The sequence below is a fragment of the Gymnoscopelus microlampas genome (assembly GCF_963454915.1).
Source record: "Gymnoscopelus microlampas genome assembly, chromosome: 4".
In the NCBI taxonomy this organism is placed as follows: Eukaryota; Metazoa; Chordata; class Actinopteri; order Myctophiformes; family Myctophidae; genus Gymnoscopelus; species Gymnoscopelus microlampas.
Genome location: NC_139941.1, coordinates 25,988,040 through 26,015,498, shown reverse-complemented (window position 1 = coordinate 26,015,498; position 27,459 = coordinate 25,988,040). Strand labels below are relative to the sequence as shown.

The 27,459-nt window shown below is 43.9% G+C and overlaps 1 protein-coding gene across 7 annotated transcripts in view; it reads right to left on the bottom strand.

The window, feature by feature from the left end:
* Nucleotides 1-27,459, bottom strand: part of pde4d (phosphodiesterase 4D, cAMP-specific) — a gene marked incomplete at its 5' end in the record, with an annotated part of 247,174 nt that overhangs the window by 25,612 nt on the left and 194,103 nt on the right. For 4 of the 7 annotated variants that reach the window (XM_084056010.1, XM_084056011.1, XM_084056012.1 and 1 more), the window contains one exon: nt 521-712. In XM_084056010.1, coding sequence (XP_083912136.1) covers nt 521-712 — 192 coding nt within the window. Of the gene's footprint in view, nt 1-520; nt 713-13,232; nt 13,376-21,400; nt 21,529-27,459 lie in introns of those variants that run through there. The other 3 variants (XM_084056014.1, XM_084056016.1, XM_084056013.1) reach the window with 2 other exon arrangements.

The window sequence follows — 27,459 nt, the reverse complement described above, 5'->3', positions numbered from 1 at the left end:
ACATTTTTGCCCACTACTCCTACAGTTTTGCCCCTAAAAACACGCAAATTGCTACACACTACACAGTATGTGTACACTCATGTCATCAACCTGCCTGCCACCACATTTCTTAGACCACCAAACAAAACTATACATTGCCCACACAACTAGGAACCAATCGCCGTTACAGCCCTCTTCTGTATACATGTGACCTACGGTCGCTTATCTCCCGATTAGGGAGTCTTACTGGTTGTAAGTCGCTTTGGATAAAAGCGTCTGCTAAATGACTGTAATGTAATGTAATGTAATGTAACCCTCGCGCCCCTATTCTGGGGCAAACATTTGTCAAAAATGATTGTGTTGCGACAAGTTGTGAGCTTGTAGATAGAGTTTTGGTGTAGAGAGGGAAAAAAGAAGCGGACCTACAGTAGTATAGAGTCCTGGGGGATTCCGGTTAACTAAGTAGTTAAACATCTTGCTTACTAATAGGGGAACAAATGGCTGGAGGTCATGTTTAAAGCGTACTGTGTCATCCACTCACATGTCACTGGCTATGGAGGAATTTCGGGACATGGACTTGGGCGAGAGGTCATAGTCGCTGTCAGAACGGTACAGGAAGGACTCTCTCCGTTGGCTGTGGACAAAGTTGGAGTGCAGGATGAGGCCGGATCCTGGGCTGGCCATGGGGTCCAGCGGGCTGCGCCCTGATGATGTGCCATTGTCCACATCAAAACTGTATTCAGAGAGAAAGAGAGACAGCAGACAACAGAGGGAGAAAGAGACAGAGAAAACAGAATGAGAATTCATAGTAAACAGTGCTATAGAAATCCTCAGTGTTACTCAGAAATAAGTTCTACAAAATAAGACCAAAATATGATGAGGCAGGCTTTAATGCCAGTTCTTATTAGAACCACACCAGAAAGCATGTAGATAAATTACAATCTCCATGCATTCTATCTCACAACCCAATGTTATACATTTGGGAGGACAGAGAGGGAGAAGTAGTGATGCGGTAAGAGCTTCTGATAGGTCAGCTACAGTGGCTAGCGACCACATATCCTGTGACCTGTCGCACAGCTGGACATGACACAACCCAGACACCCATGGGCTAGGTTTACAGCTGCTATGAAAGAAGGATCTTCACACTGATATCCCCTAAACACTTATCTCCCTCAAAAATGTTGATGTTACAACCCCTGGCTATCACAGGTCCGAGGTCAACAGATGCAAGGTCTGCTTATCTCGAAACATCACCCCTGCTTTAAGCCCGTTTCCAGACACACCAGAAACTTAGGTTGTAGTATAAACACAGCTTTAGAGAAACATTAGAAGTGGGAATGAATGAATACAGAATATTGCTATGATCTGATAATCCCCTCAAAACAGGAACATTAACAATTCATAGTGGACTCACAAGATATACATTTCGCTCAACTAGAGAATGAGCACAATCTCAGAGCTTTCGTTGCTGAAACTAATAAGAGAGTTAAAAGAAACTGCAGTGTAGGACGAATCCACCGTCTTTAGGGTGGGCCTTCATATTGATGCGGTGACCTGCGTGCCTGCGTGTTTGTTAGAGAGCGCTCTTGCTGTTCTAGCTATTTTTGCTACTTTTGTGTGACACTAGTATGAAAAAAGTAGGGCATCAATTTACGGAAAAACAAACAAACATAAAAACGTTGAAATATGGAGATAAGAGGTTTCTGCCCGACAGCAACGACATGCAGTACGTGTGTGGCTTGCAATACAGAAGGGAGGGGTCTGGTTCCACAGTCATGCTGCTTAAATACAAATCGCATGATACACTGACTGAACAGCGGGTTTGGCTTTATCATATTCATAGAAATAACAAATATATAAGCGCTGCTGCAATTTAAATTCCGAGGCTTTTGTTTCAAAAGCACCTGCTTGTCCGTGTATGCTACAATGTCTGGACTATGTATTGGACTTTAGGCTATAACATTGTAACATCATGTTTATCCTGGTAACGATGACAAAATGTCATGTATGTGAGTCACGTACTACCATGCGTTATCCACGTTGAAACAATCAACAAAACCGCAACGGCCAACAACACTCGCTCCGTTCTGTCCCGTCTTGTCACATTCCACCTCAATGGACAGGGCACCGGGTTTGTCGTGATCTTGCACACACACACACACACACACGCACACACACTAGCACACGCACACGCTTGAGCACTGGGCCACTGGGAATGCCCTCTCTGTCTCTCTGTTAACAAACAGCCCTGACTCGTTATGCCCTTGTGATGTCACCGTGAGCTCCTTAGTGTCACCCAGGTGATCCCCCCCCAGGTGTTGACTATAACACCCTCCGCTGGGGATGTCTGCCTCTTTACCATGGCATTACCAAACAATCCCATAATCCCGCATGGTGTGGTGGTGGGCGATGGGTGTGGGGCGGCTAGGGGTTGGGTGGTGGCAGTGTGTGTGTGTGTGTGTGGGGGGGGGGGGGGTCAGAGGAGAGAGGATTGTGTACTGATCACTGAATTGGGTCGGTTGTTGGTGCCTGGTGGGGGTCCCCTGTATGTGACGTGAGGTGAACTGGGGATGATGTCTCCTTCGTCATCATCATCATCCTTCTCATCCTCCTCACCAAGGGAACAGCCCCAGGGAATAATCCTATCACATCTTTGATTGAGCCGGTACGAGACACCTTAGTAATCTGCGTGTGTGTGTGTGTGTGTGTGTGTGTGTGTGTGTGTGTGTGTGTGTGTGTGTGTGTGTGTGTGTGTGTGTGTGTGTGTGTGCATCACACAGTGGACGACATGAGCCATGTGCCCGTGCTGTGTGTTTGCGCTTTGTGTGTTCACGTCCAACATGCATGTGTGTGTGTGTGTGTGTGTGTGTGTGTGTGTGTGTGTGTGTGTGTGTGTGTGCGTGTGTAACCCAAGGCTGGGAAGGGGATGGGTGGGGGCAACTGTGTACTCCATGAACTTAACTGAACTCCAGCATGGCTGGATAATTGGAGTGGGGGAGCTGCATGTTTTGTAGTCTTTGCTGTTCAGTTATTCACTGCAATGCGCGTTCCCGTACTCAAACACGTGAACCGTAGCGTCAAACATGCGGCATAAATTGCAGATCTACTCGCTCACAAGTTCAACTGTGAACTCGAAGTTCGGCTATTGTAAATGTCTTGAACCTAATTTTGCTGAGTGTGTTTACTGATTGCAGTCTTGTTTGTCTTTTGTGAGATCCTAACCGGAAGAAGTGATTATGCTGGCTTTTCTTCCCGAGGGCCATATCTCACACACACACACACACACACACACACACACACACACACACACACACACACACACACACACACACACACACACACACACACACACACACACACACACACACACACACACACACACACACACACACACACCATCTATTATGGATGGGGTCTCTTTCCCTCTAACCAGTCTTTCTCTAACACACACACACACACACACACACACACACACACACACACACACACACACACACACACACACACTTACAGTATACTTGTGAAACCAGTGAAACTATACACCAGTGCAGTCTTCTCCCTCCAGCTAGGTTCATACGGGACAAGTTTGCCACATTCACAGCTGCCATCAATCTGTGTTGAAAAAAACAACAACCCAACACTAGGGCCATCCACACCAAGCATGATAATTATAACTACTAGTCCATACCCGTGGGGGGATATGCGCACATGATCTGGCAACCCGGGAGGCAGTTCGTCCCATAGCTCACAGGGCCATCCCACAGCTGGGCAGCCGTAACCATTGCCGACATTCTTTTACACAAAAACGCTAATAAACAGCCGAGATTTGGTGAAATCAAGCGGGCTTCGTTGTTCCGTGCACATGGTAATGGTCAATGGCTGTGTGCAAATTCAGATCAATTGCTCGAGCCACTGAAGAGAACCGGGCCTCACCACCTCACAACTACAGAGCTTTGTAGAATTATAGTAGGATAAGGATAATTCTGTCAGTATCCATACTGATGTTGTCATAATTGTGGTGTGGACTCCATCCACTTGAGTCAGACTTTTTTTTATTACAATGTTTTTATAATAACAGTTTTAGTGCTTGCTGCTTGGTGTGGATGGTCCTTTTGAAACAGCACGTACTGTAAGTCAGTGGTTCCCAAAATGGGGGTCAGGAGTCGGGACCATGGGGGGGGTCCATCCTCCCAGATGATTAGCTTAACGTGCAACGTTGTTTTCTCAATCAACTGTATACAGGGTATCTGCACATTTCTAAAGTTACAATTGAATGACTTTTAAGACCTTTTTAAAAAACAAATTGGCCAAATTGTCAAATATTACATAAGAAAGAGGCAAACATTGAGAAAATAGCCGATCTGCAAGCTCACAACCCCTCTCAGCTTGTAGTTCGGCTATTTTCACAATATTTATCTGTGGAACCGAGTCAAACTAAAAGTAACGCCATCAATTCCAAGTGCTTGTCAGGGTGGGGGGATCCCCAGTTCAAATATGATTATTTTGGGGGGGGGGGGGGGGGGTCACGGCCTGAAAAACCCTTGCTGTAAGTAGTATGAACAGCATCCTACAGTGCATACTGTAAGTACTGTAGTGAACAGCATTCTACATTACCGTACATACTGTACTATAATGTACTGTAGCATTCTACAGTATGTACTGTATGGTGTATGAACAGCATTGTACAGTACATACGTAAGAAGTATGAAAAGTATTCTAAAGTACATACAAGTAGTACCACGTTCTGTAAGTGGTATGAACAGCATTCTATAGTACATACTGTAAGTGGTATGATGAACACAAAAAAAAACATATGACCAAACCCCTCGTATCACTAAAGCAAGGTAAAGCAAGGAGAATGTCTAATCCATGATTTACAATGTATTAAAAAATGTACACATTTACTGTACAGAGCTGAGTTTGCTATAAGCAATGATAAAACTGTATAGGTTGGTATTCAACTGGAATATTTCACTTATAAGCACAGTTACTAGAGGGAAACATTACTCACATGGGAGACCTCATAAAAACTAGCCTATACAGTATATAAATAGAAAGACTATAAAGTATACAAAAGGTAGCAGAAGTAACATAAATCTTCCAGAAACCAAAGTAATTTATTTTCACTTTGGAACCCTGGTTACCCTTGCATTTGCCTTTTTGTCCTAGTACACAGGATATACCAGGCATATTTTCCACAACAAATAAGTGGGCAAATCTTGGGCTATCCCTCCATGATCTTCCAGAGTGGCAGGGCTGAATGGGTCTGACCTTTGTTAAGGAATGGGATAGCTTGGCTCTTTGCCTAATGACTGAGTTGAGGGAAAACATATTGTCCTATCTCGCACTACTTCTGTGTCCTTCTTTCAACACACATGCATAAACACCCACCCACCCACACACCCACCCACCCACCCACCCACCCACACACCCACCCACCCACCCACCCACACACCCACCCACCCACCCACACACACACCCACACACACACACACACACACACACACACACACACACACGTGTATACATACTGTATTGCCCTTCTCCCACACCAATCCTCACCCTCTGTCTACGAGGTTAACGAAGCCTGTTCAATGTACTGTATTTACTTTTTGTTCCTGCCTCGACTGCACAATAAAGTTGTAAAGTGGTTGTATCAATTAAAGGTTTCGGTAACACTTGCTATGCATCCCATGTCTATGATACATTATAAACATACTTATAATGTATTATAATCTGCTTATAACACTGTATAATTATAGTTATAAGAACTCATTAATGCTCATAATGATTTATAATAATCATAACTCATTATAAAGCATTCTATAATGATTTACACGGTCAATTATTATAATTGTCTCTATAATCTGTTAAAGCAACAAATGCAAGGTTTCTTTCCAACTGAACCCACTTTTCTCTTCATATCCCAATCCCATAAAGATAAACCATTTTCTTCACCAGTTCACGTCACCGTGGGCTGTGGATGAAACAACACCCACACACACACACACACACACACACACACACACACGTCGCACCACTCATACGTAAGCACTTAGTTCAAGTAGTATAGCTACTCTGGTCTCCACCTGTTCTGTGCTATAAACGTATGTGGCACTCTACGTGTGTGTCATGTGTGAGTGAGAGATACAAATGAGCAATAAACATAACACCTGCCATATGTTAAGCAGCTGACTCATTACCACACGTTCTGACGTCACAACCAACACCATTTTAGCTCATCCACTGACATGTAACTCTAGACTCACACATGTGCACATAACCACACATAGATCAGATATCCATGAGCACACCAACACACCCTCGATCATATGATCATCGTTGTATTCACAGCTAGCCATGGTTTCACATGGGCTTTTGTCTGACTGAGTGCACTGGCCTTTCATGAGTAAGCCTCAGCTGGAACCATCTCACACGTCACCTCCCTCATGACGATGCCGCTGTGATATGCAACATTTAGTTTAAACAAACACAACAGTATGGAACATGTGTGAATTATCAGGGTAGGTACTTCTGTGGCCAACCTGGCAGTGTGCACAAGAAATGGCACTGATCGATCCAGCGGTTTGTGAGATTACAATTTAGAATTTAGGCATTTAGCAGACGCTCTTAATCCAGAGTGATTTACAGTAAGCAAGGAAAACACGAGGTAATACATCAAATGCATAGAAATAGTCATTTAGGATCATAGGTAAACCAAGAACCTATCATCAGTCTAAACAGTAGAATATCAAAACAAATCTATAATATGTACATTGAAACTATGCACACTATAGGATGCCAGGTCTACAAATGACCTGGCATCTAAATTACATTTTAGCCTTTGCATAAGCCTGCAAGGTCGTCGAGACTAGGGCAAGTACTAAGGCAAGTGCTACGGGCTAAGGTGGAGTCTGAAGAGGTGAGTCTTCAGATTACGGCGGAAGATTACATCTTGGATAGATGTATCCAAGATGTAGGGGGCTAGACCCCAGCAGAGCCATGCCGTAAAAACATCCATCTACGACTGACAGGTGGAGTCACAAGAGAGGTGTGGTGGACGCACAGTAGATACAAACGTAGAGCGAGACAAAAAGAAACCAAACCCAAGATAAGGGAGTCATCCACAGATACGGCCCGATTGGCTAGAAAGAAATACATTTCTCTGGCGAGTGTTGGGACAGGTGACGGGAAGCTCTTTGAAGGTCCTCCAGAACTCAGTACTCATCTGCTGAACATCGTTGTGTGAACAGAGAATTCATGTGTGAAGCAGACGCAGCCATATAAGTCTTCCACTGTCCTCCCGGGCCAGGTCGCACAGAGTTTTAAAACTTACACTGACTTTCCTTTCCAGCTTTGTGAATTATAATCGAAAAGAGAAGGCAGGGGATTTATGGCTAGCATTGTAAATGGTGCATTTTTAAGTTATTAAAATGAAATCTCATCCATTTCAGAGTCACATCTGCTCTGAATTAAAACAATGTTGACTAAAGTCATGAGTTGAAGTTGCTTATGCATTGTTGTGGCATAAAGCTTATACTGTATTATCTTTGTAAGAATGAAAATGAAATCTTCCTTTGCAGCACAATTTGGTAGATTAGCATCCACACAGTGAGTGCTAAATTCAGTTCAAAATGAAACACTTAAAACCTATATACAGTACTCCACTGACCGGAGTCCCCCGTACTAGACCAACCTCCTTTTTTCCCCTCTACACCAAATCTCTTCAAGGAAAATGGTTGATCTACAAGCTGACAGATCTGCTATTTTCGCTGAATGTTCTCCCCCAGAATAGGGACATTAGGGTTCATGCGTTTAAAAGAAATTAATGCTAAAGTCCCACAAGGGCAGAGCTTCCTGAATTTTTTAGGCTGCAAGAACAATCATTTTGGAATTATGGGTCACCAGGGGAAAATAATATGAATTAGTACTGTACACTCTCAGAGTTATATTAACACATGGGAATTTACAGTACTCTACTATGTTGTAGGACATCCCTGGGTTACAAATCAGGACATTTTCAATGTCAAAGCTCTATGTCTCTCTCCGTTATTCAGTCTCACTAAGCCACCCTGCCCAACATCTCTCTACTTTTCTCTCTATCACACTCACTCACACACACACACACACACACACACACACACACACACACACACACACACACACACACACACACACACACACACACACACACACACACACACACACACACACACACACACACACACACACACACACACACACACACACACACACACAGATCACTGACTAATTTATTCTCAGCATGGGGTCATTTCAGCAATTATAAAAAACTCAAGGTCTGCCACGGAGATCTGTGGAGACGTTTCGCAGGGAGAGGGCAGACCTCAACAAAGTCTTCAGTAAACACACAACTCTGCTGAAGACAGTGAGCCATTGTTTATACAATGTGGATTTATTACTTGTGGGCAAGAAAAAAATGAAAACAAACATTTCTCTTCCCAAAATACCAGCTGCTTCTACGGTGGTCACTAGTAATTGAATGTATTCACAAATAGGGCCTAAATAGTTTTTCCACTAAAGACAAGTACACATTAACAGACATGTGGTCTACCATAGGAACAGACATGAGGTCTACCATAGGAACAGACATGAGGTCTACCATAGGAACAGACATGAGGTCTACCATAGGAACAGACATGAGGTCTACCATAGGAACAGACATGAGGTCTACCATAGGAACAGACATGAGGTCTACCATAGGAACAGACATGAGGTCTACCATAGGAACAGACATGAGGTCTACCATAGGAACAGACATGAGGTCTACCATAGGAACAGACATGAGGTCTACCATAGGAACAGACATGAGGTCTACCATAGGAACAGACATGAGGTCTACCATAGGAACAGACATGAGGTCTACCATAGGAACAGACATGAGGTCTACCATAGGAACAGACATGTGGTCTACCATAGGAACAGACATGAGGTCTACCATAGGAACAGACATGAGGTCTACCATAGGAACAGACATGAGGTCTACCATAGGAACAGACATGAGGTCTACCATAGGAACAGACATGAGGTCTACCATAGGAACAGACATGTGGTCTACCATAGGAACAGACATGAGGTCCACCATAGGAACAGACATGAGGTCTACCATAGGAACACAAATGAGGTCTACCATAGGAACACACATGTGGTCTACCATAGGAACAGACATGAGGTCTACCATAGGAACAGACATGAGGTCTACCATAGGAACAGACATGAGGTCTACCATAGGAACAGACATGTGGTCTACCATAGGAACAGACATGAGGTCCACCAAAGGAACACACATGAGGTCCACCATAGGAACACACATGAGGTCTACCATAGGAACACACATGTGGTCTACCATGTGGTGTAGGTATTGTATGTAAAGAGGTATGGATGAGAACAGACAGGTGTTGAGACAGACAGAGGGAAGATGACACGACACTGGATTTATTTTAGCTCTGACGACAGCGGGGAGCTCTCAGAGGGGACAGGACAAGGAGACACTGTGTGTGTGTGTGTGTGTGTGTGTGTGTGTGTGTGTGTGTGTGTGTGTGTGTGTGTGTGTGTGTGTGTGTGTGTGTGTGTGTGTGTGTACATGTCTATTTAACCTTGACTGTGTAGTGTGAGAACCTAAAGGAATATGAGTGTGTGTGTGTGTGTGTGTGTGTGTGTGTGTGTGTGTGTGTGTGCGCGCACGCACGCGCGGGGGGCAGGGTAACCTTGCCATGTTCTCAAGACAAAACAACCCATAACAGAAAAAATACTACCACTAGTGACAGACAGAATGGAGCAAATGGTGACAAACTGATATGACAGCAAAGCAGTGCAAGTTTAATGACAAACAGGTCATGGGACACTGTGACGTCCCTGTAACTCAGCAGCCCAGTTTTTGATATTTGCGTATATGTGTAGCCACTTTCAAATAGACATCAGCTGCTCTGATAAAACCAGAGCAAATCGGAATGACATTTGTGTTTTCCATGCCTCGCTGTAATTGGCCGGCTGTGACAAAGTGCTCTCCAAAACTAATATTGAATCTGAGCAGAGATGCCCAAGGCCATTTCTAGTACAGAAATAAGTATGTGTTCTCAGTCGAGATGACTGTTTAACCACTTAAGTCCAGAAACGTTCTAAATCAAAATAGCTGTGTTCTGAGCTTATAGATCTGCTATTTATGAAACATTTCCTTTTATTTATTTAAAATATATTTTTCTAATTGTTTGCATCAAGGATTAATGTATGTTTTTATTTTCAAAAAGTATTTTTCATGAAATTATGGCTAGCGATTTTGAAAGGCAGCATATTTTTATGGCAGTGATGAGTTTATAAAATGTCCAATGAATCGCAATGTATCGAAAAATATTCCCAATTGTGGTCCAAAATTGGCAACAAAATGTAACTGTGAGGTCCCTGGTGATTTCCACCCCTATCCAAGCAAACATGGTTGGGAATCTCACACTGGTCTGCTCACTGCTTCACCCCCATCCATACCCTCCCCCCCAACCTCTCTCTCTCTGGGATGTGAAGTCAGGTATGAGCAATGTGAAATCCTTTATCATTGTCAGGATTCTGCCTCAGTGCTCTCTGTAACTGAGGCTCAAAGAAAACTCAGTCGAGCTTGAGAGACATACAAAAGGTGTCCATGGCAATACATCCATGTCACAAGTTCACGTGGGTCACAAAAATAAGGCAAATCGGCAGTCTTTCTTTATAGACTGGGTCATGTGAATGGGTATGTGTGCGTGCACGTGCACACGGGCGCACACACACACACACACACACACACACACACACACACACACACACACACACACACACACACACACACACACACTATTTCCAGCTCACTTCTGATCCCTGGCGTTTCTCAGGCTCAAGGTATAATCTGGGAAATGTATTTGTTAGCCTGCATTTAAACTGTCAAATCCTGAGTGTTAAGTTAACTCTGAGGGTGTATAAATCACGACTATGGCTTTTACTGTGAAGCCAGGTTAGATAGCCTGCAACTTTCAGAGAACGTGCCTGGTGATGCCTGTCTGACAAAGAGCAGACGCCTCACCCCGTCCGTTCCCTACTTCTGTAAGCTGCACATCTCACCATCGCGTGTCATCACATCTATACCGTCAGGGCAAATGTGCGATGGATTGGTGCAATTTCTCACAAACATCTCATCCCCCCAGCCTCTGCTCCCTCTCCCTACACACTGTCAAATCCGGAGGGTTTAACCGTTTTCAACCTGCCTTCCCTATTTTGGGCATGTCATTATAGGTGATCTCTCCCTCCCAAAATTCCAAAAATATCACACACGTGCAAACACATGCGCATGTAGACACTTTACTGTTGTTTTCTTTACTGTGCTAAGATAGAGGGAGATGTAAAATGACCTCCCACAGCCTGGAGGGGAAACATTCAGCTCTCATCGCATCACATATGAACACACACACACACACACACACACACACACACACACACACACACACACACACACACACACACACACACACACACACACACACACACACACACACACACAGTCCACCGGCAGTATTCTGCACAACCAATTTCTCACAGAAAAAGAACACGTCTTCTAACCAAAACCTACATAATGCTAGCACACCAAGTAGGCTACACTGTATAGCACAAATCCTCTGTAAATCTGCAGTAGTCTACAAAGGATTTAAAACAAATAGACAAAAACAACATAAAACATTTGCATGTGATTGTGTACAGTATCTACATACTTACACAGTAATACACACATATAACTGTATTTTGACATTCTGTCTGTGCTTGCTATATTAAACGTGAGAGAACCACATTCCGCGTAGCAACTCTCGACTCAATACTGAAGCAAGCCAGTAGGTAAGCCTTCTTGTTGCAGAAAAGTTTAGAGGAACAGCGTCACTACTGTACGTAACTCTCTCTCTCTGTCTCTTTCTCATATGGTGTTCCAAATCCAAGAGTGCCATTCAGTTGAACAAACCATTTTCAGACTTTGTCATACGATGGTTGTCACGTATTGAAAAAAGCCCATCTACAAGCTCACAACATGTTGCGGATGTGACAAGTTGTGAACTTGTAGATCGGCTATTTTTGGTACGCAACACCATCGTACGACGGAGAATAACTTAAGCACTACCCTCAAATGACCTAATTAAAGACTATTCATTTTTTTCACACTTAATTTCCTGCTGGAGAGGTAGGAGGGAAGGATAATGAACTGACAGTGTAAGAACACGGTGGGCCCTGCAGGGAGGTCCACAGGGGGTCTCAACACATTTTACGAGAGGGACCCCTCAGGGACAGTCGCCCTGCGTGTCTACCCCCACCATGACCAGCACACCGTGTAATCAGGGCTGTTCTCTCTCGCTCTGTGACGCCACAGTCTGAGAGAACGGCACCGCAGAGAAAACCTACAAAAATAAACTTCCAGCGTTAAAGCAACGAGACAGCTCCAGTTTCTTACAGCAGGCAATGAGTGCTGACAGCCAAGGACGAGCTGAGACAAGAGCAGAGGGGGAGGAGGGAGGGCAGGGCGATAATGTGCCCCTGGCGATGCATTCTCCATCCCACGGACAACCTAGGATACACTACGCTGGTGGTGGCAAAACGCATAACTCCACGGACGGTGGTTGTAAAAGACATATACTGTTCTATGACATTAGAGACAGTCATCTTTACACATCTGGCTGACTGCATGCTGCATTCTAATGTGGGACACGCCGGTGGGAGGTGTGTCATCATGACAGCAAAACAACAAATGACCAGTTCTTGTTACACCGTGTGCTCGTCTGATAATACACCACAAACGCCTGAGAAAAAGGACTAGAGATAACCGTAATCTACTGAGTACAGGACTAGACATTTCTAAAAACTAACCTAAGTAAGAAAGAGAATTAAAAGAGAGACTCCCTGGATTGATGCATCTACAGGGTACAGCTGGTGTAGTGAACCCATGAAAAGAGAGTTGGACAAGTACAGTATGAGAGTGAGGGAGTGCAGATGACAGCTTCAAGACAAACAGGCGACAAGAGACAGAGGCTTGGCATTTAGACAGAAAGGTAAGAAAAAAGAACATTCATTCATAAGGAAGGGAAACATGCATACATGCACAGTGAAATCCACACTCACGGGTCCAGCTTTACAATCAAAGTTACATTAACACTGTGGATTTGAATGAAGACACACATAAGTGATGAGGAGGGACTTTTGTAGAGTCGATTTACCATATTCCTCCCTCTGTGTTCCGCAGAGAGCTGGTAGAACGTGACCGCGGCTTTAGGATAATGCTCATTGTGTGGCCACAGCTTCCACGTGCACACACAGCCACACACCTCTCTGATCCACCTGGTCCAGCTCTGACCGCACCTGCACCAAGAGGTACGACCACAAGTCTGCCTACGCGAGAAGAAGAGTCCTCGTCAGAGCTTTGGAGCCACACTTCCCAATAGTTCCAGTCCAGCCAGTCAGTCCGGCTGACTGGGCGGGGAATGACAGTGGAGCTGGTGCTGATCAATATCCCCGCCTCCGTTACTGTGCCTCTTCTCACAAGCTACTGTAGGATGATTCTCTGACCTCCTTTACCTCTCCTCTCAAGTGCACTCGCCGTGCACTCTCTCCTGCCGCCCAGACCGCTCTTTCCTCTTTCACAGTGCACGACGTGCTCTTTCACCCTGTATTACTTGCTCCTCTCTCTCTTCCACTCTTTCTATCTCTTCCTGACTGGTTACAATAAGATCTCCTCTTCCCTCCTCCCCTCCCTTTGCACCACCTCCTTCTCTTCTCTTTTTCTCTCTTTCCCTGTCTTTGAGTTAAACACATGGGCCCCCCTTCCTTCCTCCCTCTCTCTCTCTCTCTCTCTCTGTCCTGCAGGCTGGGTATGTCTAGAGTGGGCGGGGTTGTTTTGATTGTAGTAAGTCCTTCAAAAGGGCGGGACTTGTATCCCCTAGTAATCCTAACAATATTCTCACATGTCAATCACTTGGCCTCCACGGTAACCTAACACCAGCTGCATAAGTATGCCAGTGGGGTGGAGAGAGTGTACAAAGACACCGTGGAGTATTGTCATGTGATTGTTAGGCACACAGCAGCACCGTGCGCGCACACACGCACAAGCGCGCGCACACACACACACACACACACACACACACACACACACACACACACACACACACACACACACACACACACACACACACACACACACACACACACACACACACACACACACACACACACACACACACACACACAGATGAGGGGTAAAACTAACAGAGGTGTGGAAGGAACATGAGTCATGAGTATCATGCTATGATGTGTGGTGTCAGTTCACATGCAACATGCAAAAAAACCCCCACTAAAATCTAGAGTGACATATGAGGAATGTTGAAACTAGTGGAAGGAAAAGAGGGAGAAGTAAAGGGAAATGAGAGTGGTGCGGAGGGCAGAGGATGAGTGTGTGTGTGTGTTGGGTGACAAAGTGACACATTTGTTCCTCATGAGGAGACGCATGTGTGTATTGACGTTTTATTGCTGTCGGTCAAACGGTTCATGAGCTATGCCTGTTCAAAATTAGCATTTTTCAATTGATTGCTATTAGTGCCACCATTTGGCCAATGGTTGTGAGTTTCGTGTCTTCGCCGTTTGCCATAGCCCTCTACCATATTGCAGTGTTTCGTAAAAACTGACTGCACAGTTAAGCCAGAACTGCAAAAAGTGTTGGAAGAAAAAAAACAATAGGGGACCATAGCACTACGTGCTTGGCCCCCTATGCCACCTGTCTGTGCGGAGCAAATCTATTTCTCCAGAGTGGTTAAACGTGAATCCAAATCACTGGCTGCAAACAGACCCAGTTCATAGAGCACCTTGCAACAGCAGGGAACAGAATAACTAGTCTTCGGTGTCAGAAAACAAGCGCTCTTGCACCCGCTCATCCTAGTGAAACACCATGGCAGCCGAGACAGGACGGTGGGGGGGGGGGGGGGGGGGTCAGTTTAGTGGTTTTGACTTTTTTGCCGATATTCCGGTATTGTCCAACTCCTAATTTCAACCGATAGCGATATACACGAATCCACGGCACGCTGCCCTGCGCGCCGCCATTGCTGCGGTCTTACGTCCGCGTAGCGTTCAGACCGCAGCAATGGCTGCGCGCAGGGCAGCGCGCCCTGCGGTGGCCCTGCGGTGGTGCACAGTGCATACATTATGACAGCTTCAGTGTTGAACATTCAGTTCCCAATGCACTCTTTTTTCCCTTTTGAGCTGCACAACAGACGCAAAACAAAAAAAACGCAGGGCAGCGCGCTGTGGATTCGTGTATATGCAGGCCTTTTCACCAAAAGTCAATAATTGTCAGGTAACAACATCACATATCTAATAAAATAAAATAGCTATAATATCAATATAATATGTAATAAATCGAATATAATAAGTGACTGGAGTCTCATTTCTCTCCAAAAGCCCTTGAATATGATGTAATATGATTAAGGATTACTGTGATTATGGTAAGCTCACATTTCGTATCACACACACAGACACTATACAGTAAGAACTCCAGTAACTTGTATAAAAACTTTTTTTTAAATGTTTATGCTAATATCGTGAGGCCGATAATATCGGACATCCTTAATCACAACATATAATATTATTTATTTTATTCATAATGACGTTTGAATTCATTTTCGGACTACTTCAAAGGGAGGCAGCTTTCCCTCTAGCGTAGCTGCTAATTTTGTTTGTTGTTGTGGTTTGTTGTTGTCGTTTGTTGTTGTTGCTTACTCCGCGCCAAAAAACAAGTGCACCTTTTTCAATCTGACTTGTTTTTCCAATCATACTGTGACATACATTTAGACGTCCCATATAATATATCGCACGGCACATACAAGTATCAGTGTTTTGTAAACACAGTCTGCATGTGGCCTCTTTTTAATGGCAGTTGAACAATCATGACATCATATCCCTGCAGGGTTCTGGCCAACGACCTTACAGTAACAGTAGAAATACAGTATACCCAAAGAGACAGTTAGGTCTTAGGCTAGATGGCATATCATTTAAACAGGATTACAGACACAAAACCCATAAGAAATATGATGAATTTACAGTCTGACAAACATTACTCAGGTGTGTGCCCCCCCACCACCACCACACACACACACACACACACACACACACACACACACACACACACACACACACACACACACACACACACACACACACACACACACACACACACACACACACACACACACACACACACACACACACGCTCTCTTAAGTCATGTGAACTCATTAACACACACTCAATGCACAAAAACACAAACCACACACATAAACCGAAAACCAAATGTGTGCAGGGTCTTTCAACGGCTTAACGTCACACGCAAAGCAGCGGAGCAAGATGAGGTTCCTGTCTGAAATACAAACCCTTTATAAGGAAACAGTCCCCTCTAGCTTCAAGTCAGCACCCAATGCTGAAAAAAGGAAGGCAACTGATTTAAATGACTGCAATCCCTTAGTCCTCACCCCCATAGTGAGTAAATGCCTTGAGAAACATGTCATGGAGCTAATCAATAGCAGGTTACCAGCACACCACACTTGACCCCCGCCAATTTGTTTACCAGCAACACAGGATCCACAGATGACGCGAGCCACAACACTCCCCACTGACCTCACCCACCTGGAGAGGAATTCCTTTGTACAAATGCTGTTCTTAGACTACAGCTCAGCGTTCAACACCATAGTCCGATCCAGACTTGACACCAAGCTCATGTACTGTACCTATAGGACTCAACTCAACCTCAGCCTGTGCAACTGGATCCTGGACTTTCTGTCAGACCAACGGAAGGTCAAGCAGATGAGCTCTAAAGGGGCCTAGTGTACAAGGCTCCATCCAAACCTTTTTCGGACAGGCCAGATGAAAAAAGTTCGGACGTCGGATGGACCATTTTGAAGCATGTAGCTACCTTAACACCTGTGCCCCTCAACACAGGATTCTAAGTCCCCTCCTCTACTCCCTGTATCCCCACGACTACATACAGTAGCCACACACAGCTCCAATGGACCACAATGTAAATAAGCAGTAATGTATGAAATAAAATCTTTCCGAATTAGGGTGGAGGGGGTGGGGGGCAGTATAGTAGAATAGCCATCAAACATCTATCCTCATAGCAATGTCAGCATACAAATCAAGTATAATACTTTTTTTTTTCTTCCTTTCTTTTTCTCATTGTCTTTTCTTTTACTTCATTACTATAATTATAATCTTCAATGGATATATCCACATATTTCCATGCAATACATTATAGATTGATTTATAATTATTTTATTTGCATCTTCTACTAGTTATTATAGATTATACATTGTTTGATTTTTACTTTATATATAATATTATCTATTATGATTATCATTATTACTATTATTAACATAATTATTATTTTATTTTATTCTCATCCTTTCTTATTATTTATGATGATATTGGGCTCCTAGTCTATGCTAATTGTGGTCTCGTCCTCAACCTCAGCCCACTGCTTTGTACATTTTGTTTTGCGTCTGTTGTGCAGCTCAAAAGGGAAAAAAGAGTGCATTGGGAACTGAATGTTCAACACTGAAGCAGTCATAATGTATGCACTGTGAATAAATACCAGAAAAAGAAGAATACTTCATATACATCTGTGCAGTAAGACAATCCTGGTATACAGTACACCAGTCCTTTTCATTTTATTTTCAAGTTTGAGTTCATGGCTCTGACAGCCGCAGGGTAAAATGGTAAAACGTTTCAGATGCTACCACAATAATGCACACAAAAGAGTGTAGAAACACACGCATTCACGTAAAAGATACACAATACAATACGCCGTACGCTCTCCCCACCCACTCGCAGCTGCTGCAGGCATGTTTCAGTGTCATCAATACTCAATGCAAGCCGGGCGGTAAACAGTGACAACAGCATGATGTCAGTCGCAGGATGTGTCCTTTTGTTCCTAAGAGGAGAGGGAAAGGAAGAGGGAGCGACGGAGAGGAAAAGGGGGGCCTTCGTCGTCACTCTGGGGATAATACTTCCATCTAGCTCTCATGGAGGAACAATGGGTCCAAATACGCAGATACTATCACAGTCATCTGCTTCCTTCTAGAGAGCAAATTACATTTTTTTTTTTTCAGAGAATAAAGGAGGAAGGCCATAAGATGAATTTATTTACTACATTTTCAGCAAGTGACACCGTCGTACTACAGAGTATAAATTAGGCCTCAGGGACGAGTGGGCTGCGCGTCATACTGTAAATGTATACACACACCTACGCAAGTATGCCCCGGCACCTGCGTACACTGACACTCCTACAAACTAAATGCACGCATGCACGCGCACAGCGCTGGCAGTCACCTAATTTCAAAAAGAGCACCTACATTACAACCTACCAAAGTTCTCTTGGGAATCTGAATGTTGTTTATTACATAAAACTATATTGTGCATTGTTACTAGAGTATGTCAAATGTTTGCGTGAACACACATGCACACAATCAGGGATTGCACATGAACAAACAATTTACAATACAGGCATTTAGCAGACACTCTTAATCCAGAGAATTACAGTAAGCAAGGACAACACAAGGTAATACAACAAATGCATAGAAATAGTAATCTACTAATACACTAATACATAAGTAAACCAAGAACCTAACCGTAGGATATCCAAAAAAGTAAATCATCTGTACATTGAAACTATACTCACTATAGGATGCCAGGTCAACAATGACCTGGCATCTGTCTACATAACATGCTATCTAAGTTACATTTAGCCTTTGCATAAGCCTGCAAGGTCGTCAAGGCTAGGGCAAGTGCTACGGGCTAAGGTGTAGTCTGAAGAGGTGAGTCTTCAGATTACGGCAGAAGATAGGGAGTGAGTCTGCAGTTCTAATTGTGATGGGGAGTTCATTCCATAGTTTGGTAGCCAGAATGGAGAAGAGTCTGGGACGTGTGGAGAGTCCCAACAATGGAGCAGGTGCTCTGAAATGTTTTACAATGTATTGAAAAGCATTGTATGTACAGTTACAGTATGCACTTGGTTGATAATTCGGTCGGTAGTATTGGTTTCAATCAGACAGAGAATGTCAAAGAGTTGCTGTTTAGGATCAGCCTCGTCATGTGGCTGATTTCATGCTAGCTCTGATACTTTGTCAAACAAAATATCTGTTCGGCAAGCTCACAACGCGACGCAATGCCACATGTTGTGAAATTGTACATCTATTTTTAAAGTATATAAGAAGAGTGCAGGGGGGTTTACCCTGAGCCACACAGACGTAGACTTGATTTTTATGGATTATTTGGAATGAGTTCAACTGAATGGGTAAGCCTACATCTAATGCTTGACATTCACTTTAGCATGGTGGTCCACTCCAAACTCTATATGAGATGAATGAAAAACAATCCAGATTCCTTAAAAAAAAAAAAAAAAGTAGGGGCAACAGGCTCCCAATCCATCCTAGACATTGGCAAGTATTCCAATGCAGCAGTGAATTCCGGTGTATTCTATATTAGACCTAATTTGATCTGGTGCGATAAATTCTTCACCTTCCACAAAAGATAAACACAGCTGTCCACTATACCTGAGACTTGGCCATGTACCTATCAGCAAGGGTCAAGTCTAAGCCTCATTATTATCCTGGAACAAACAATGTCTATTTAATCTGAGAGGCACAGGGGCCACCTGGTGGTGAAATTATAATATAAACTATTCCTTCTGTCTAGACTCTAGTTGATAAGTTGCAGGGTATGTGGCCCCAGTAAATCAAGAAGTAGAAACAGGCGGATTTAGTGATTTTGCTTAGAAAAAAGCCATGCTTCCATGCAACAGGTATATGGTGAAGATACACACAGAGTAAATGGCACAAACTGAAGTTATTAAGGTAGTAAGCACAGATGGCTGGACCACAGTATCGACAAGATGAGACTCCACCCCTACCTATATGCCTAGAACAACTATTAACATGGCCTTCTGTGAAATGATACTGAGGACTTCCTTGCATATCACACGCACGCACGGACGCATGCACGCACGCACGCACGCACAAACACATGAACTGTTACTCAGATAGACAGGCAGACACTCTCTTTTTCGCAGACACACAAACATACACACATGCACACTGCTAGGGTCTTTGAGTACAGTCGGGAAAGGTAGAGTGAAAATGGGCTTAATAAGGCCTAAAAACCAGTAGAATTAGCTCTAATGGCAGGAGAGTGCTCTGACTATTAGCTTACTTAGACACTGACAATAACATCAAATTGGCAAGTGAACAACCCCATCTTCCTGAACATTGATTTATGTGTAGACCCTGATGTTTTTGATGGCTGACTGGAATTTGGTTATCTCTGGTTTACTGTGGTCTTAATGGAGCTTAATAATAGCTGTCATGTGGTAAGGCACATGTGTACGAACACATGCACTGCGACCCACGGTTGCACTCACTCACTCACTCACTCACACACACACACACACACACACACACACACACACACACACACACACACACACACACACACACACACACACACACACACACACACACACACACACACACACACACACACACACGTTGGACGTTCACCCATCAGACAATATGCTATAACTAACAAATAACATCCGTGCGATACTATATGTGCAGCACGATAAACAGCAGAACTAAGGCTTCTACAAAGCTATCACAACACAGCCAGTACCGAGCAACCACCATTTACATAACACTCTGATGTGAACACACTTTGCTGCGTTGCCCAGGTGGAGCTATTTATCAGTTCAGGCTGACTAATGTTCTGATAAGAGACAACACACACACACACACAAACACACACACACACACACACACACACACACACACACACACACACACACACACACACACACACACACACACACACACACACACACACACACACACACACACACACACACACACACACACACACACACACACACACACACACACACACACACAGAGCAGGCACCTATGATAACACACGCACACACACACACACACGATGAGATGAGGAGTGCTTTGATCAACAATCAATGACAGATACAAGCATGGTTTCATTTCACTCAATATCCCCCATCTACAAGCCCCTTTCTTCCCACCCAGCAGCTCAGGGTTAAACTTTCCTCTCAAGAGAACCACTGGCTTTCTGCAGAAACGCAGGTGATGAACAGCACAACATGAAGAAAGACAATAAAACACATCAGTCACTGAAAGTGTCTTGATGAGCAAGAAAGAAAAGTAAAAAATATAGCAGAGTGAAAAGACAGCACAGCATCCCCTTTCATTGGACACGCTGGTCCTACCACCTCCTCCCTCTCCCTTGCCACTCTCGGACACCTCCACCCGTCCCAGAGCTAATGTTTACCATCTCCTGCCACGAGGCTTGATGTCAATGGGCTTGTGGGTTGCGTAGGGCGAGCCGTTGGCACAAGCGTTGCGGTAGTGGGCAATCCTCTCCAGAGAAAGACCATCAGAGTTCCCAGGCAAACTCATCGTAGCCGCTCTATTACAGCTCGCACGCACGCACCCTCATGCACACACACCCCACGGAACAATGCAGAAGGAGGAGGAAGAGAAAGAGGAAGAGAAGAGCTAGGAGAGTGACAGTGATGTGTCCGATAAAGCCACATGCATGTACCTAGATAAGAAGGAGGCGTGTGTGCGAGAGGAGGAGGGTAGAAAATGCAGGGAAGATATGGAATGGAGATGACAGAGAGAGAGAGAGAGAGAGAGAGAGAGAGAGAGAGAGAGAGAGAGAGAGAGAGAGAGAGAGAGAGAGAGAGAGAGAGAGAGAAAGAGAGAGATTGAGAGGGGAGAGATTGAGAGGGGGGAGAGAGCGATTGAGAGGGGGGAGAGAGGGAGAGAAAGATAGAGAGAGAGAGAAAGAGGAGAGAAAGGAGCTAAATGGTTTGCAAGCATAAACTACATAGTCTTTTTTTTGTGAGATTTCTAATGCAGCAAATGATTCCGGAGATCCAGTGTAGAGTAGTACACACAGATTACAATCATATAAACACGTTCTGATGGGAAAGCTATGCACATTACTTTAATGTAGCCAGCACAATTCCATTCTGCACTCCATTATATCATCAAGGGGAGATCAGTTGAAACTTCCAGGTATGCAAAGCAACAGGAGGTACAGGAGGTCCACACCAGCAGGAATTCAAATGTATAACTTCTACTCAAGGTTGCAAAATATGATTGAGATGTTCGCACTGTATGTTCTACTACATTGTCACCTTCGCAGGATCAGTAAAATATTTGTCAGTAAGCCTGTCAATCACCTATTCCTGGAGTGAACGTGTCCTTTTAAATGCATTGGCAATGATCCACAGCTAGGGGGAAGCAGAGGACTGTCTACTGTACATGTCCCTCAGTATAACACCTAAAGTAATGATAACAGATGGGGGACTCCATTAAGTGACCACATGTGATGACAAGTGCGGAGAATACATAAAAAAAATATGGTTACTGCTAAATGGTGCCATCAGCACATTTCTGAGGACTGCTATTTCATAAATGAGGTGTTTTGAACGTCATGAGTCATGAGACGATACAATAGTGTTTTGGTAAAACTAAAATTCCTTTCATTCCTTTCCAATCATCGATTGGTGTCGATTGCCTGACCAATTGACGGTGAACATCTTTCTCACACCCCCCCCAGTTTTCATGTAAGAACAAAATGTGTATAATGGTCAATGCTTCAAACCACCATGGGCTATGGTTGCAGGCCTGCAGCTAGCAACGGCATTCTTCCACAGGGAACATATATTGAGGGTGGGTGGAGGAGGGTCTGTCTCACTTTGTGCCTTCAACTACCAGCAAGGGGCAGTATACTCTCTCAAAAGAAATAACAGAAGTGGAGCATGCGCAGACTGCGCGCGCACGCACACACACACACACACACACACACACACACACACACACACACACACACACACACACACACACACACACACACACACACACACACACACACACACACACACACACACACACACACACACACACACACACACACACACACACACACACACAGTGTGAATGTGGCAGTCAGTTGATCCACCAGGAGAGATCCACAGCTGTAAATTTCCTCTGAGTTATGGCTTTCATTCAGCAGTGATACAAGCATCCAGCATGTGACAACACTGTGGGGGGTGTCAAAGTCACATAGTCACACATCCCCGCACAAGGACACTTGCACAAGAAAATTAAAAATAAACACACACACATTCAGGCACCTGTTTGACTGTTTGCTGGCCGAAACGGCCACACACCATCAGTGCCAGCGACGAGCTGTGACCGACTGTCAGGTAAGGCAGTGACGGTGTCGTCACCAGGCGTCCCACTGGATCACAACCATGGAAACTAAACCTGCACTCAAATATAAACAACATGAATAATGTGAAAATGTGAATTACAGTTCCACTGTAGAATCTTTGCTTTTTTGAATTGTAGGTGACGTGGCAGATGCACATTATGTAAATATGGACAATAATGACAATTCATATCATTATTGTATTTATTGAAATAGTCTTCTTTATTTTAATGCTGCATTGGATGTTTCCAATATTTGAATGTTATTTAAGAAATAATTCTGTATCTAGTTTCACACAATTGGGATTCATCATATTAATTAACTATGCAAACTTCTTTAGTCACGATGTCAACCCCTGGTGGAAAACATCCCTATTGTGCTGAGATGGGTTTTTAGGAGTGGTGTTTATTTTGGGACTTGGGAGGAGAGATGGTTAAAGGGTGCATACTGTAATAGGATAACAGGGGGATAACAGGAGAAAGGCCATGATACTTCATCCTGCAATGAGATGGGGGTAAGCTTGGTAAACTGAGCCACACGACGCACGGCCTTGAGCTTGTGCAGCGTGATAATCTGTTCTCATGAACTTTTCTCACTGACTACAGCTGATAAACCCATTTGGTTTATGGCAAGGCACGATCATGGCTAAAATTATAATCAACATAACGACTTATTTAACTTAATGTATCTCTGCTGTCCGGCAGCAACCAGCTAACTCCAACATTTTCATTTTTCAGGAAATGACAAAAACAAAACAAAAAGTGGAGTTAGGAGGTTTTGTTCATCATTGATAAGAACAGCTAAATCAACCTCCAAGCTCACAATGAGTTTTGGAGGTCAATAGGGGGTGGAGCCTGGAGTCAGCTAAACCAGCTTACTCCACCCCCCTTTGGTGGACTTAGCTGGTTTAGCAGAAAGTTTAAGGATCCAGTGGAGTTAGCTGGTAACACACAGGCGTAAAGGGTGTTCAATGGCCCTGATTTATGGAAAAAAATGCAAAAGCGGAAAAATGGAGTTAGCTGGTTTCTGCCGGACAGCAACAATCCTGATCATTAATCACAATTATTGTTAAGTGATATTATTTTCGGTGGGAAAATATGTTTTTATAATGTGTTTAGTGCCTTTGTTGCTGTTCAGTTATTATGTAACAGACTCAGTGATTGGATTGTTCCCCTGTGAGCCTTATGGATGTGGAGATGGGTTATGCAATGCTGTAGTTATATTAAACCTTGTTGAGGAGACAAAAGCAAGGCAAGTTCTAAGGTGCATTCACCAACTAAGGTGTTTGAATGAATTGCCAAGTTTCACAACTACGTAACTGTGAAGCATAAAATCACAATTTATTCTTCTTCTGGAATTGTGGAGCCCTAATTTATGAGAAAAGTCACTCAAATTCCAATGTGTTTTCACCTTTTTGTGTCAAAAAGTAGCTATTTTACTAATACTACTACTAACAATAATAATACCGGTAATATGTTTTTAATGGTTTACAGATACAATATAAAATAGACCTAGTATAGACCCCTGTGGGTCTCCGGTCAATTAAATGTGTAGGGTTTAAGTAGTTCATAGAGTAAAGGCTTTCTTTCATCACGGCTAGTTGTAGCAAGTGGAGGGAAAGTTCAGTCACCGATGAAGGAGAGAGGAAGAGAGACAGACAGGAGGCAGGTAAATAGGTGGCAGTGAGAAGGTTGCAGACTTGGCCAGATGAGTTGAAGGAAGGAGTGTGTGAACAGTTAATTGACTGTGTGTCAGGGAAACGGTGCCAGGGGGCTTTGTGTCACATTTCCTCTCCTGACTGGCGGGGTCACAGACCTCATTAGGAGCTCAGCCACTAGCTTACCTGGGACGAGCCAAGCCAAGAGTGAGCAAGAGGGAAGGAGAGGAGTGTGAAAGAGAGCGTGAAGGGCGAGTTCAGTCACAATCACAGGGGAGAGAGAGAGAGAGAGAGAGGGGGGGGGGGGGTAGAGAGAGAGGAAGAGTGGCCGCCAGTGAAAGCGACAGACAGACAGAGAGAGAAAATATTACATATTTGATGCTCTTCAGACATGTAGCAGATTAACCACTTAAGCCCCATTTCAAAAATGGCAAAAAATAGCCGATCTACAGTGCCAGCTCACAATGCATCGCATCATGATGTGTTGTGAGCTTGTAGATCAAATTATATGTGCTTGAAAAACATTAAAATGGCCGAAACAATAGTATAGTAGTGGGATAACGCTGCTACTGTGGCTAAAGGATATTAAATGGACAACAATTCACAACTATTACAGTGAATGAGTCATGCTGCTCTCAAACATTACTGTACTGCAGTGGTTCTCAATCCTTTTCATGTCCATTGATATTTATTTGGCAGCATAAAAGATTTGTGTTGTTAAAATGTTTCAAAAACATTCCAAAAGATTTTCTGAAAATAGCAGATCTGCAAGCTGACAACATGTGGCATCGCAACGCGTTGTGAGCTTGTAGACCTGCTATTTTCAATGCAATATTTTGATGCAATATTAACTAATTTAGCTGGGGACCCCCTGGAACCCCCTTAAGGACCTCTTGGGGTCCCCAGACCCCACTTTGAGAACGTCTTGGCAAGGGGGCCATCTAGGTGCTGTCACATCCTGCACGCCTTGCGCTCTCCTTCACCATTCATGTTTACAGAGCGGTTGACATGGCAACCCTGCCGAATACAAAGGGACAGGTATGTCCTGGCAACCAATCAGACTTCAGTTGCTAGGAGACCACGGCAGCCTTGCTAATCAGTCTCGTAATGAGGAAATGAGAATGACACCATGCTTCTCGTGGGTCTGGGATAGAAAGTGCCGGCGAACTGACGTAATTGGCAACAACATTAACGATCGGGGTGAAATCCTCAGGGTACTTCAGCCATCTTGGATTCATGCGGCCCACCGCGGTGCGAGCCCCCTTTCAAAAGACAGCCTGCTGATGCGTCAGAAACTAATCACTCGACGCAACTCTTTTTTTTGGGATAACGTCCCCGTGAAAAATTAACAATTCATGAACAGTCACTTAATAATTCAGGGCAGCCATGCATGACTTACCCAATATTCTATTTATAGGCTACAACCAGCTGAATCACCAGCTGAACAGGGAGAGTTAAGCTGGCTGAACTGTCAGTCAGTCTCATACAAGCGCTGGAGCGTGAAGCAGAATGGAAGTTCACAACCCCCGCGAAAAATGTCTCCACACTTCAAATGGGGAGAGAGGCATGACTTGCTGAGGAAAAGGGGGGGAAATGGGAAATGTGTGTGTGTGTGTGTGTGTGTGTGTGTGTGTGTGTGTGTGTGTGTGTGTGTGTGTGTGTGTGTGTGTGTGTGTGTGTCTGTTTGCAACTGTGTCTTCTGTATTCGTGTCTGCTTGCATGTCTTTACTTGACAGTGTGTGTATTTGAAACACTGTGTGCATCTTCATGCTTGTACTTGTGTCTATGTGCATCCTATATCAGAAACCTTGTATTCCCATATCTCATATTTTTTTCCCCATAAATTAATATCCTATTTTATTCTCATGACGTTGTCATGAAGTGACGTCAAAAGTAGCAAAAATATTCAATCCACAAGCTCACAACACGTCGCAATGCGATGCTTTTTTCTTTTGGCCTATAATGACATGCCCAAAACAGGGATGCAAGGTTGTCTTCTGTCTTTCTGTAGGTTTTACATACTTAACCAATTAAAATGATTATTAAGAGCTTGTGACTAAATAACTACATTGGATCCATAGTTTCTTGTTTCCATTTCCTTAACAGTAATACTTTTGGACGCACAGAGGAGCTGTGAGAACCATAGACAGAACCATAGACAGTCCATCAGTCAAACCAATTGACTTGCCAAATTGATAAACACCAATTGTTATTAGCAGAACATACAATCCTTTAAGACTTACACTACAGACATACACACTGAGTCATAATACAGCTATAATCATGAAAATATTTTAAAACGGCTGCTTCCTGTCAAGATAAGGCCACTGTTGAGCTCTCAACAGTGGCCTGACAGCACTCATACTGTCATGGACAGTCTCAAGCACGCACGCACGCACGCACGCACGCCTTTGCTGCCAGTTACAGGGGGTATGTGCCTGTTTAGATA